At 42.8% G+C, this 13,235-nt stretch overlaps 1 protein-coding gene across 1 annotated transcript in view; it reads right to left on the bottom strand.

The window, feature by feature from the left end:
• cpamd8 (C3 and PZP like alpha-2-macroglobulin domain containing 8) overlaps window positions 1–13,235 on the bottom strand; it is a 46,153-nt gene that overhangs the window by 19,503 nt on the left and 13,415 nt on the right. The window contains 10 exon segments of the mRNA XM_034584012.1: window positions 2,415–2,496; window positions 4,875–5,051; window positions 5,162–5,318; window positions 5,405–5,473; window positions 6,653–6,951; window positions 7,368–7,419; window positions 7,596–7,726; window positions 9,796–9,949; window positions 11,533–11,764; window positions 12,815–12,877. Of these exon segments, the coding sequence (XP_034439903.1) occupies window positions 2,415–2,496; window positions 4,875–5,051; window positions 5,162–5,318; window positions 5,405–5,473; window positions 6,653–6,951; window positions 7,368–7,419; window positions 7,596–7,726; window positions 9,796–9,949; window positions 11,533–11,764; window positions 12,815–12,877 (1,416 nt within the window).

The following is a 13,235-nucleotide window of genomic DNA, read 5'->3' as shown; positions in this document are numbered from 1 at the left end:
CTTGGAGAAAGTTTTCCTGCAGTGATGCATTACTTCAACCGACGAGGGGTTAGAGTTAGGGTTGACATCATGAAATAGATGCTACTACTCCCACTACTGCAACTAAACTGAGGAAATTAAATCAAGACATTGGTAAAATGTTTATAGCTGATGGTTTTTCTATTACCTTTGGTGGATAAGTCTATATTTTCAATGCTAAGGATTTGCTTTGAAGGCTTTTTGACGGGCTTACATGCCTTAATATCATGACTTAATATATAGTGAACATCCAATGATGTCACTGGTTCAGGCCTGTCTTGGACCATATACTATACTATATTGTACCATTACTGGCAATAACTCCTTCATTTCAATTTACCATTGCTGCTCCCTCCCTTGTCTCTATCAGACAGTTGTATGTACAAATAGTATGTAAACAGTATGTATAAATACTTTAAACATTGACACACCTTTCCGCTAGGCTAAAAACTGTTCCTTCCAATTAATGTTGTAAATATTGTACGGTTCAGTTACATGTGACATCTATTGCACTTCTGTCCGTCCTGGGAGAGAATCCCTCAAATGTGACTCTCTCAGAGGTTTCTCAGTTTTTTCCCTATTAATAGTTTTTTTTGGGTAGTTTTTCCTTACTCTTGTTGAGGGTTTAGGACAGAGGACGTCGCACCTTGTTAAGCCCTATGAGACAAAGCATGAATTGGGCTAAACAAATCAAATGTGATCGATTGATTTTAGAAATTAACACATCCACAATCAATGACTCAGTCGCCATGAAGCTATTGCAAAAAAAGAAAAGAAAAACATTGCTGCTTTGCAACAAGACTGTAAATGGATATTAGGTTAATACAGCAGATATCAGCTCTTTCAATCTCTGGTATTCAGCCCCCGAACCCTGCTTACGCTGTCAGATCAGTCCATGGGCAGACACAAAATGCCATGCCAGCCTCAACATGTAGAGCCAAGCACTGAGACCTCAGAGAAAAGGAGAGAAATATATACTGTCCCACTCTGAGACGATCGAGGGAGGGGACTGGAATTTCAAAATAGTGTATGAAGGTTTTAATATGATGAAACATAAAATCCAAAGAATGAGTCTATACTTCACAATTTAAGCATTCAAGCGGTTAAGCATTCAACGGACGTGTAACCAGCACTCTCCCAAAGGTCAAATGAAATGGCTCCACAAATATGCATATATGCACTAACACCCAACAACAAAGTGTGTGTCGCTGTGTTTCCAAAATAGTTTTGGTTCATTATAAAAAGCAGCAAGAGGTTAAAAACCTTCACTCTAACCCCCCATCATTCCTCGTCATTGTTTCCTCTCTCCTGAACGACATTAAGTCATTAAGCTTTTGCTCGACTCTGTGGTAACAGCCTCTGCAGCAGGGATGGCCAACATTGCACAACAAACTGTTACTGCCAACTCTTGTCATTATGTTCAAACTTTTCAACGGATCTTGTCAATTTCCCCTCAGATCCATTTTTTACGAGCTGGAGTACATTAACACTTGTGAACCCTGGAACCAAAACAAAAGCCGGGGCCTGCCTTTGGGTGCAGACGTCGCTGTTGACGGATTCATAATGTGTCTGATGCAGGTTTACTGAGGGTTCACCATCTGTGTTGTGCCCACAATCCCACACTTGTCGCCGCGGGGCGTCAAGGAAAGAAACCTCCAGACCGCTGCTTGTTACATCCTCATATCCTCTCGCAGTCAACCGGGGGAAGAGTTCAAGGTTTCCGTGGCAGTTACCAAATACACCCAGGTGGTGAGTCATTAAGAGGGACGCACCACCTCTATTTTCTGGGCCATGTCGAAAAAAACAAGACATGGTGAAGTGGCTGCAGACGACTTATAAATGTGTCTCCAATAGGGGCATTAAGAGCTGGTCTGTGGGGCCAGAGCAGCCTGGGTCTGCTCAACTCGACGGATATGAACCCCCGATTAACTGCAAATAAATCTCGACAACTTGGGCTTCCTCAGGGATCCAATTGTGTAGTTTGTTTACGATTCTCTGTGGTTTATGTAACCTGCTGTTTCACAGTGTTAGCTCTATTAAATATCATAATACCCACCTCAGCTCATAAATGAACCACAGGTATGCGCGTATAGTGCATCGGCCTCAAAATGCAAGCGGCGGCGCTCCCCTTCCAGAGCACTGATTTCATCTTTATAAATATTATGAGATGGTCGTGCCTGCTTGCTCAGCCCCAAGGAGTGTAAACATGAAATAGATACTCCGAGGGAAAACCCAGCAGTGATTTAAACACACCAACAGGAATAGATTCATTTGAGCACAGTTTACTGATAAAAAAAAGACTTCATTACTCTGGAGGAATGAAGCTACAGCTATAGGTGTAGCTTGGCTGGTATGAGTTGAGTAAGCTTGAAGCAGCTCCCCCTACGATGGCTTACCACATACTGCCAGAGGAATCCCTCTCTCCGAAGGCGCTGTAGGATCCGTCCTGCCGTTTGTAGGTCAGCTGTCTCTGGTAGCCTGGATGAGAAGAAAGAATGAGACAGGTGATGGGAGTTCTTCGGAGTTACTGGGGAATTAGCAAAGTATTTACACGCTTTTTTCAGGTTTTACAGAGCCCGCCTGAAAGAAATCCAGCGTTTCTATCCATCACTGCAGATACTTGAAAATGTTCGCCACCGGAAAAAGGTATCTTAGTAAACAGCCTTAACTTGTCCTGAGCGTAAATATTTGGTTGGAAGAGGTCTGCCAGTGTAAAAATTAAGTTTGCATCTGACACACAAATACACTGAAAACATAATTAATTCAAAAACATAATTGTCAAAAAAAAAACATCTGCAGACTGGAACAACTCAAGGAAATAACGGGGGTTTCATGATTCCTCGAGCTTTTATACAAACTTAAACTTTCTCCTTTAATTGAGAAAAGCAAACAAGATAAAGAGCAGTGACGCACATTACCACTATCAGTGACCGGGCATATTAGATCAGTAAATTCCTTTATCTTTTTCAGAACATTCTTGTACTCATTCCAAAAAATCTGTTTAATTCTCTTTTCTAATTCTGATCTTATCTGCGGTCGATGGCAGTTCACATGAACCTGTAGCACAATGGGTGAAGATAGAATCATATGATTTCCCTATTCCCTCCTTAGTCACTTCCCCACTACCACTGGTACATACATCACACAACTGGTTATAGGTCAGTGGTTTGCAAAGAAGACTCATGTCGAACCACTTCTTTACGCCACCCAAGTTAAATCTGCAATTTTGAGCTTGGGAATGGAATGTGAGTTGTAAAAGAATGAAACCTGGATGGTGGATTCGAGCAAGTGAGTGTGGCTGCTTGTGTCTATATGTTGCCTTGTCAGATGGACATTATCATTCATATTAAATTGGACGTGAAGATAAAATCAATCTTGTGCTGCAACAAGGAAGAGTTCATGAAAGTCCAGATGCCTTTTCTGATTTAATTGAGGATGCTTTTTTCTCTACGATCACCAAAGACTTCCTTGTTGTGGGCATTGTTGGGTTTCTCCATGATCTTTAAGACCTCAAACTCACTGTGTAAAGCTGAGATGATGTACAGTATGTTATGAATTGACGCGATACAAATACAATTGAATTGAGCTGATGTGAATCTCAGTGAACTTCACCCTGTTTTCTGGTACATACCCAGCTGCGCTGAAGTATATGAACAGAAATACCAAGTGTGCTTGGACATGCCCTTGTTGTTGTTGCGCACATGATGAAGCACATTGCACACGTCATTGTGATTATGCAAGTATAACAGAGTAACGAGTGACCGGCTACAAGCCTGAAGGGAAGATATGCAGGAGACGTACATTTCCCTGCATGACTGAGATTCAATGTGTGTTGAGGCACATAAACAAACTGTGAATAAGAGATTGAAGGGTTTTGGTACTAAATCTCACATATAATACACAAAATGCTTGAAGTTAAACTACCCATTGATTCAATAATATTTATTTTAGGATTATGTCCTGCCACCCCACCCTGAAAAAATTCATATAAATGTGTGTTTGCTCCAAGCAAAGAAATCCGAGAAAAGGTAGATGTAGTTTGAGGCCTCTTTACTCAACTAATCAGGAAAGATAAATAAATAATAAAATGCTGGAATGCGCATGATATCGATGACATCAGCCTGATACGAGACTTTTGTCTAAAATTTATAATTTATAACTCAATTAAGTAAGAGTCATTTTGTCTGTGATCATCTGTGTGGTGAATGATAAGACTATATGTATGATTTATATGATGCTCCTGCCATTTCTTACTCTTAATTTCTTGTCTTAGCTTTGGCTTGGTTATATAAACAGTAAATATAGTAATTAACTTTTGGTTCATATGGAAATAATAACTTTATAAATTTATTCCTGTACATTATACAGCTCACTAGCTAAATTCCCAACTTGCTCCATTATTTCTGACTTTTACCTCAGTCCATTTTTAATGTGAACCTCAATTTAATTTCCAATGTCATGATGGTATAAAATGACTCTTAGACTTGAAGGATTGTGCTCGACTCTGCAGGAGGGGGCGGCCCCTTGTATAGCACACCAGGAAAAGGTTAGGTGACAGAGAAGGTGAGTGATCTTTCCGATGGGTAAGTGGAGGAAATTGAGGACATGGAGAAAAGGGCAAGTGGGTAACTGAGTAAAAACATCCAGCTTCATGTTCCATGATCCAGAGAATTAAAACTCTGGAAACACCCACATTTTCCAGAAAACCCACCAACAGTACACAACTTGCCAGCAATTAGAAAACATCCTCTCAACAGGAAACCGCTTTGTGCACAGCTAAATAAAACAAAAATCAGACAGACACTTGTGGCTCAAGCCGCACTACCCAGAATGCCGTTGGTTTTCAGTTTTGTTACCTTGCAGCAGGTAGTCAGTGGCTTCATTCTCGACCTCTGCGCTCAGCTGCCGGGTCTTCTGCAGGTATTTCAGAACAAAGACATTGGGGGCAAAGTGGATCATGTTCTGCTCCCCACATCCAAAGGGCAGACGCAGCAGCTTGTCCAGGTTGTTGAGAGTTGGCCCCATGACGTCCCCTGATACAGGTGCATCGATACATTACTTATTCACACTGCACAACAGACTGTATTCCAATTTCACTAGACAAGAGTATAATGGAAATAATACATCAGCCACACAATCATACCAATCATAAATGCTGTGGCCTTCTCAGATCCAGGCACCATGTTGTGAGGGACGCCCAGAGTGAAGGCCTCGTTGTGGTTCTCATCCGAGTCTTCCTTCCTCCAGATCTTAAATTCTCCAACGGAACCCCAGCCTGTTGAGAAGCCTATGTGACGCACCTGGAGGGAAAAACAAATTACTGTTTAAATGATCTCTGAAGAAAAATTACTCTAAGAAGTATATAAATGTCACAAAAGAGACAAACCTGTCCAGGGAACTGTCCCGCCCAGTGGAGGATCACTGATTCATTGGACGGATGTAAACCATGTCCCACCTGCAGAGAGTTAAACAGAGAGGATAAAGTAAAACACTGCCAGACGATACACACTCATTATGAGCAGTCCATCACATTGTTACCTCTGCCAAAGAGGTTTTGTTTTCACGTTTGTTTGTTTGTTTGTTTGTTTGTAAGCAAAATCATGCAAAACCTACAAGACAGATGACTACAGAAGTTGTGGAATGATGTGTTATGGGTCAGGGAAGAACCTATTGGATTTTGGTGCAGATCTGGATCAGATGGTGGATCCAGGATATTTTAAAACGTTTTTTTTAACATTGTGAGACATTTTTAACATTTTCGTTTCACAGGGAAAATTCATGGGTCTTAATTCAGGCCTGTTTAGGGGACTGATATTCACGAGTGTGGATCTAGTGAATTTAAATGTGGTTTCATGAGGGGACTGATGAGCCTTGGCGGAGATATTCTCTGTTTGCACTCTGATCGCATCAAAACTCCTTCCTCTAAGAATCAGAACATGAATATAACTGTATACAGTTTGACATCAGTAACCAAGAAAACATCAGTGAGGGCACATTAGAAAGCAGCTGGTGCTGTTTTTGGACATCCTCATACTGAGCACTCATAATGTCCCTCTGCCAAGTGTTAGTGACGCCAGTGTGATTCACTCACCTCCCACACACAGTCCCAAACACAAACACACAAACAGACCCATGTAGAGAGCATTTCCTCTCTGGTGCTAGAGTTTAACTTTGTAATCACATTAAACCAAAGAGCATGCGTGGCCAAGCCCCACAGCTCGCTCACCCTGAAATGCCATCATCCCTAAGAAAATAATTGAATCCTATTGGACTTTAAAATGCCTCGCTCGTCGGCGGGCTTTTAATTGCTGCCTTTGGTGAACGGTGCAAAGCTAATGCCAGGGCTGGGGCTGGGGGGGGCGAGTGTGCCAGCCGCAGAGGGCCATGCGAGCACCGCACCACGGATCACAGGGTGTCCTCGGTGACATTAGCCCGTTAAGCGTGACCTTACTGAAGGCATGCCAGTAAAAGTGGCGCCAGTTCTCCTAACACACAGACCCCATGGCCTGCCGAGTCTTCCCCCCCTCCTCTTTTAGAGTCAGAGTGTCCACTCGTGATCTGAACACAAATCTGTTGCACTTGATGGTGCAGAAGAATATTTTCCTGAACTATCTCTTTATCTTCTCTATCTCACCTGTACGACGCCTCCCTTCCAGCTGATCCAGAAGCTGCGGAACTCGTCCCAGGAGAGGATGCCGGGCGTGGAGGCACTGACCAGGGGCTCGCCCATCTTACCCAGTGAGATCCAAGAGCGAGTGTTTTGCCTTCCCCCAAGTACGATCTCTAACATCTCTGCGCTGTCGTGGGGACTGGCAGAGAGAGCAAAGTGGGCGTCGTTGTGGGTCTTCACAGCGACCTGGAACTGGTTCATCCTGGCCGGTTTTTTCACGTACTGATACTCGTACTTGTTGGGGGTGGAGATGTGGATCCTCTCTGGCAATGGAAATACAAAATACTCTCAGGCCCTTAAGGTTTGTCAAATTTACAATATCAACAGTGTACTAGCGTAGATATTATGCATACAATGTATACAGCTACACAGTATATTTTCAAAAGTTGAAACGGAATGGCCTCGAAATCCTACCTGTGTTGATGAAAACATCTATAAAGATTTTACCATGTTCGGCTAGCGGGCAGGATTAAGCATTAAAGGGACAATTCACCCAAAAATGAAAATTCACTTATTATCTAATAATGAGGGAATTTTAATTTGCAGGTGAACTATCCCTTTAACTCTCTGGATACAACTGGGTGTAGACCATCCAGCTGGTGAAAGTTACCAAATCACCTCCTGAATATAATCATATATAGATACAGTATGTTAGAGAGGAAAATGTGTGTGCACTGACCATTGGGACAGAAGAAGACACTGTAGGTGTATTCTCTGGGTAGGCCTTCTGGCTGCAGGAATGATGAGGGGAGGAAGAACGAGGTCACAGGAAAGAGAAAGAATAAAGAAAAGTTGGATACATTAAGAAAATAGAACAAATTTGAACACATTATATCAATAAAAGTCGAACAAATATTAAGCAAGTCTTCTCTTATAAAGTGACACTGATCAACATCAGCTCTCATACCTCCACCAGGACAGTCCTGCGAACATAGTCCAGGCCAGTTGGGGTCCTTCTGTCGTCCACGTCGTTGCCTGTTTTGCCCGCTTGGAGTCCATCTGAACAGCAGCTTGATTCACTGTAGGCAATGGCACGAGCTATCGGACAGCACAAAACAGAATCAGCTTTTTGTCTTTCAATTCTGTCACAGTGCGATATCACCAATTTCAGTTGTCTACGATGTCTGTCTCGCTGTAGAATCATGATTGACAAATAATGCAGCACAACGGTGAGTCAGAACCAGTTTGGCTGTCCTGACACTTTAAACTGCATTAATGTTACTGAAAGCTAAAAACTCCTAACAAAAAAACCGGACATGTACATTGCCGTTAGAGAATACATTGTTTCAATGTGCACCAATTTTAATCCCGTGGCACATTCATCTGTAGTTCTAGTCATAGTACTCGTAGTATTCTGTAGTGTGTAGTAGTATAAATCACTATTTATGGTAGAGCCCGACTTATATCTGTATATATCTGATATTTGCCGATATGAGCCTTTCACAGGCACATCTGTGCCGATAAAAAAACTGTCAATAAAGCAGAAAAGATTTTCAATTTACATATAAAAATATTAATTATGTTCATCTTCTTAATTCAAGTTCCATATGTATTTGTCTTCTCTTTTCATTCATAGTTCTTTATGACAAACTTTTAGGTTAAACTGTAAAATACCAAACCTCAATTACACTTCTTGGTCAGAGTTTGATAAAGACATCTCAGCAATTCTAATATTTCTAAATATATATATATATATCAGCTCATATCATAATGGACATTTTTTACTCCCTAATACTTGTAGCCACCCCAACATATCCATATCAGCCAGTCTCTGCTTTATGGGTGTTTTTCATAAAAAAATATCATAACAATCATAACAAACTATTCAAGGTTTCGAGGAAAACACGATCACGTGTTTGTGAGTCACTAATCGCGATTAGCTCGGTGAGGCCTTGTCCCATCTGTCTTTCACGCATTTGTGGTCATCGCTCATAACATACATTACACAGGACAAAGATGTCTGTAAGAGGACTCCCAGTTCTCTTGCTGAGGAGCACATTGGAAATGTGGCCCCGTGCCAACAGCGTCTCTTTGTGTGTGTGTACTGAGAGGGAAACACAAGGGGCCAAGGGACTAGGAGTGGGGCCATGGGGGGCCCATTGACCGCCAGTGACCTGCAAACTCATCAACATGCCACTGAGTGTCACAGCAAAGCTCCCCCACTGCCAGCCTGCTTTGTTCTCACATGCGCTCTGGAGGGGACTGTTTGTAACTCTGGGTGGGTGACCAGATCACACACAGCTCCGCTCCTTGGCCGGCAGAGCTCTCCTTAGGCACAGGCTCGACTTTTTGTGAGGCATCACACAGGGGAGCCACGGCCTGGTTAGTGACAGACCACTTAAGAACTCAAATGATGTAAATTTCATTATCCAGAATGTCCTCGGCTGCTTTGTTTACATGAGCATCAAAACCCATTCTTTTACAACAAGCCCAGATCCACTTCCTTCTGTCTTTATATTGTTGCTTTCAGACAGGCTGGGCCGTATCCGGGTGAGCTGCTCCAGATATTTTCTGGAACTTTTCCTGCCAGCCCCCCTTTAAAATGTCCAGATAATGTCCGAGAGAGCCCATGTGAGAATACGGAAGGAAAACTTTCAGAAAATTCACAATGAGCGAATGGGCGTGTTGATGGTGTTTCTAACATGCTACAAACGTGAAACTCGAAGAAAACAAATATCAAACGAAGAGTAAAAGTATGTAGTTTGAAAGACATGTCTGCCTGCCTCCTGCATGCCTCACCCAGGAGCCACCCTTCGCCTGAACGTTCAAAACATTTTGCTGCATTGTTGTGAACGTGTCTGACCCGGACATCTCCTGCTGCGTTCTTCATATATGAAAAGTCCCCCAAAAAATTGTATGCAAATTTAAACAACTTGGTGTTCATGTCTGAAAAAGGCTCCTGTGACAAAGAACTCATACTGCACTGTACTGTGGAATAGCACTTCCTCAATTTATACAATAATCTATTTCATGGCATTGCATCAAGACAAAGTTGTTCAGTTCCAAATGTTTTACAGTATATCAACTTTACAAGGATAATCACTAATGGCTGTGGAGATCAAGAACTTCATGGTGACCTGAGACATGTGCCTGTGCTCTGTGGATACCTGTGATGTTAGCAGGTCCCAGTTCAGTGAAAGACAACACTATGGATGTGGGTGTAGCCTCTCCCGGCGCGACACACTTCTTCCTGGTAAGGTGGTGGCGTCCAGGATGGCCAACAAACTTGATGCCTTTTGGAACTGATACTTTAACATGAACCTGAGAGAGAGGAGAGGAGAGGAGAGGTGAGGTGAGAGAGGAGAGGAGAGAGGAGAGGAGAGGAGTCAGAGGCAATCGATCTCCTCTGACAGGCCAGTGACATCATTTCAGCCAGACATGCCCCTCCCTCATTTAGCGTGTTCCCCTCAAAGCTCGGAAAGCGAGGGAGAATTTGTAAAATCACTTTGTGAATTTTCCATGCTGACTGACTCATGCCTCTCCAGCTCCCTGAAGGATTTAGTTCCACTCATCGTCCAATTTTCACAGAGGGCTCGGTAACGCACAGGGAGCTTTTAACTGCTTCTCATCCACACGCCACGAGTCATAAATAACGGAGCAGAAAAATATAGGAATCACATGTTGCCGGGTTGGATATCAAACGATGGGATTTTCGGGATTGCGTATTCACCTAACATGACATGAGGGGAGCGCGAGCACAGGCCATTTAACAGGCTCATCTGCAAACATCATGATGTCATCTATGTGGAGCGCATGATGGACCCATTTGAGGCCAAGGTGGAGCTGAGAAGTCAAAGAGAGTGTTGAGACATACCTACTGTGTGGGCTGATACCATATGTTCACATTTTGAACCTTTGCTTCCTTTGGACACAACATCCATACCCTCTGTACACCTGAGCCTAAACCACCACCTTTTTCTTGTTGATCACACAGTTTATGATCACACCATTTCTACTTCATACAGAATTCAATATACTAAAAGGACCATAGCTAATACAGCACATCATTTCTCTCCGATCTGCAGTCATTCACTCAGTTTAAACATTTTTACACTTTGCCAAGAACTCTTAAACTTATCATGTTTATTATTATGGGTTTCATTTACTTAATATTGTACTTCTATCTTTCCGTATGTAATTCTAGTACTGATCCTTTCGTCTGCTCTGTAAATGCAGCTCATCGATCCGTCCCGGAAGAGAGCTCCCTTGTTTCTTTCTATGTTTTCACCCCTGTCCGTTTGTTTGTTTGTTTGTCAGCAGGATTATTAAAAAAACTACTGCACAGATTTCCACAACACTTGCTGGAGGGATGGGATATGGGCCACGAAACAAACCATAAAATGTTGGCACGGATTCGGACCAAGGGGTGGGTTCAGGAATAGTTTTTATCACTGGGAGTGTTTTGACATTTTCACTGATTTCCCATGGAATAATTCATTGAGCTTCATAAAAGAAGTAAGTCATGTTGAGGGGACTGATATCTATGAGGGTCTGAAATTTGGTGCAGCTTGATTGAATTTGAGGGGACTATTGGGCCTTGGTGAAGGTATGTGCTCTACTAAGTGCCATTCTAGTTTATCTTTTGACCACACCGTCAAAATGTTTTTGAGAGAAGTTTGTAATTTTTGTATATTTTATGAATATGCACACACAGTAAAACAGCTGCACGTTTGAAGTTGATTGGATGAGCAGTCGTCGAGAAAACTGAAGGACAATTGGACAGAAATAAATAAAAGTCTGGATTTATTGGTACTCGGTTGACTTGTTTGTTATGTCCACTGCTAACTAAGTCTTATTACACATTTTCTCTTCCTGTCCACCTGGCCTCTCATCCATCATCTTACCTCCGAACACGTGGGCAGGTAGCTGTAGACAGTGAGGGGCACTTTGGTCTGCTCCCCTCTGATTAGGCTGTAGGGCAACGTGAAGTCGACGAAGAAGCGCTTGAAGGTCCGAAGCTCAATGCTCTTCGCCAAGCCCAGCCCCTTGTCCTCCGACACGCCGATGGCCTCCGTCACCCATGTGGTGATCGAGTCCGGCACATCCAATCGCAGCTCAGCTTCCCCGCTTTCAGAGCTGCCAGTGACGTGTAGAGATTCAAGTTGAGAGGCAGGGAAAGAAAGAAAATGATCTCAGCATCCTTTCATGGTTGGACTTGAGCAATAAAAAAGGTGCAGACTACAAAGATGGGCTTGATGAAACACTGTGGATTACTTTTATGTCAGCAACACCTGTGTCAACAGCACCTGCACCGGTGCAACTACAGCAAACACTGTAAAATGGATAGGAAGGTGTGAGGGACGGTCAGGTGCCGACCCAGTTTGTTTCTTTGAATGAATGGACTGAGATCATTATTGGCAACACGTTTAATGTTGGTCTTGGCAAATGGTCCCAGAGCATAATAAACTTGAAAAACTGCATGTACGCCCTTCCTTTTGATCAAAGTTGCCCAAAAATCCACTTTAATAGACTTTTAAGGGAAATCCGAGCCTCGGACTTCACAGGAAATTAGGGAAGGGCCGAAAGCCCCATCCAAAGGAATCAAGCATATGGAAATCTATGGGCGACTCATTTATATTGGCTGAAAATGAATGGAGGGAGCTGTTGAGAAAGCGACAGTCCGTTCCAAGATTGCCCAATTTAAATGAGGCACATTCACACCCAGAGGGGGGAAATCTTGGATGTCGCTACACGATGGAAGATCCGTCTTCGTAAGAACACATTTACTAGCACCTTTCCTCTGCTCGCTCCTTTCTTTCTCCCGAAAAACTATCTATCTTATCTTCACTCGCTCCTTTCCAACATTCTTTTTGTCCTCACTTCACATGTTTTCGTACCCTCTACGAATCTATCTCCTTTTCTGAGTCGCTTTTTTTTTTAATTCTACCAGTCTTCTCTTCCCTCCTCTCCTCTTCCCGTCTCTTCTCTCGTTTCCTCTTCTCTTCTCTCGTGCACCTGATATATCTTGCCACAGGCATGTAACACACACACACACACACACACACACACACACACACACACACACACACACACACACACACACACACACACACACACACACACACACACACACACACACACACACACACACACACACGAGAAATGTTTATATAGAGATTTAAATACCTGATGTTGAGGCAGTGCCACACCCAAGTCTCTGGGAAAAATGTACGCCTCCTCTTCTCGGCTCTGCAACCAAAACACAAGCTGACATCAATAAAAGGCTTCAGCTGCTCACAATAAAACAACACCATAATTGGACAGTGTATTTTTCTGAATTCCACGCTGACATCTTCCGAGTCACGTCATGTGTTTAACGTTCATCACTCGGACGAGGAGGATTGTCTTTGAGGGAAGTCGACTTAAAATATGGACAAAGCAACAAATCAACTTTTTTCCCCCCATTATTCCTTAAATCTAAAACCTTATTTAAACCAAGCATGACACGGACTGAGATGTGTATAGCCAGTTTATAATTGTCGGGATCATGAAGTAATTACTGCTCTCTCGTGGGCTTGGTTTCAATTTCAGCGTTTTCAGAAAGAGG

The sequence above is a fragment of the Hippoglossus hippoglossus genome, chromosome 4, assembly GCF_009819705.1.
Source record: "Hippoglossus hippoglossus isolate fHipHip1 chromosome 4, fHipHip1.pri, whole genome shotgun sequence".
Lineage (NCBI taxonomy): Eukaryota > Metazoa > Chordata > Actinopteri > Pleuronectiformes > Pleuronectidae > Hippoglossus > Hippoglossus hippoglossus.
This window is presented reverse-complemented; position numbering and strand designations above follow the sequence as displayed.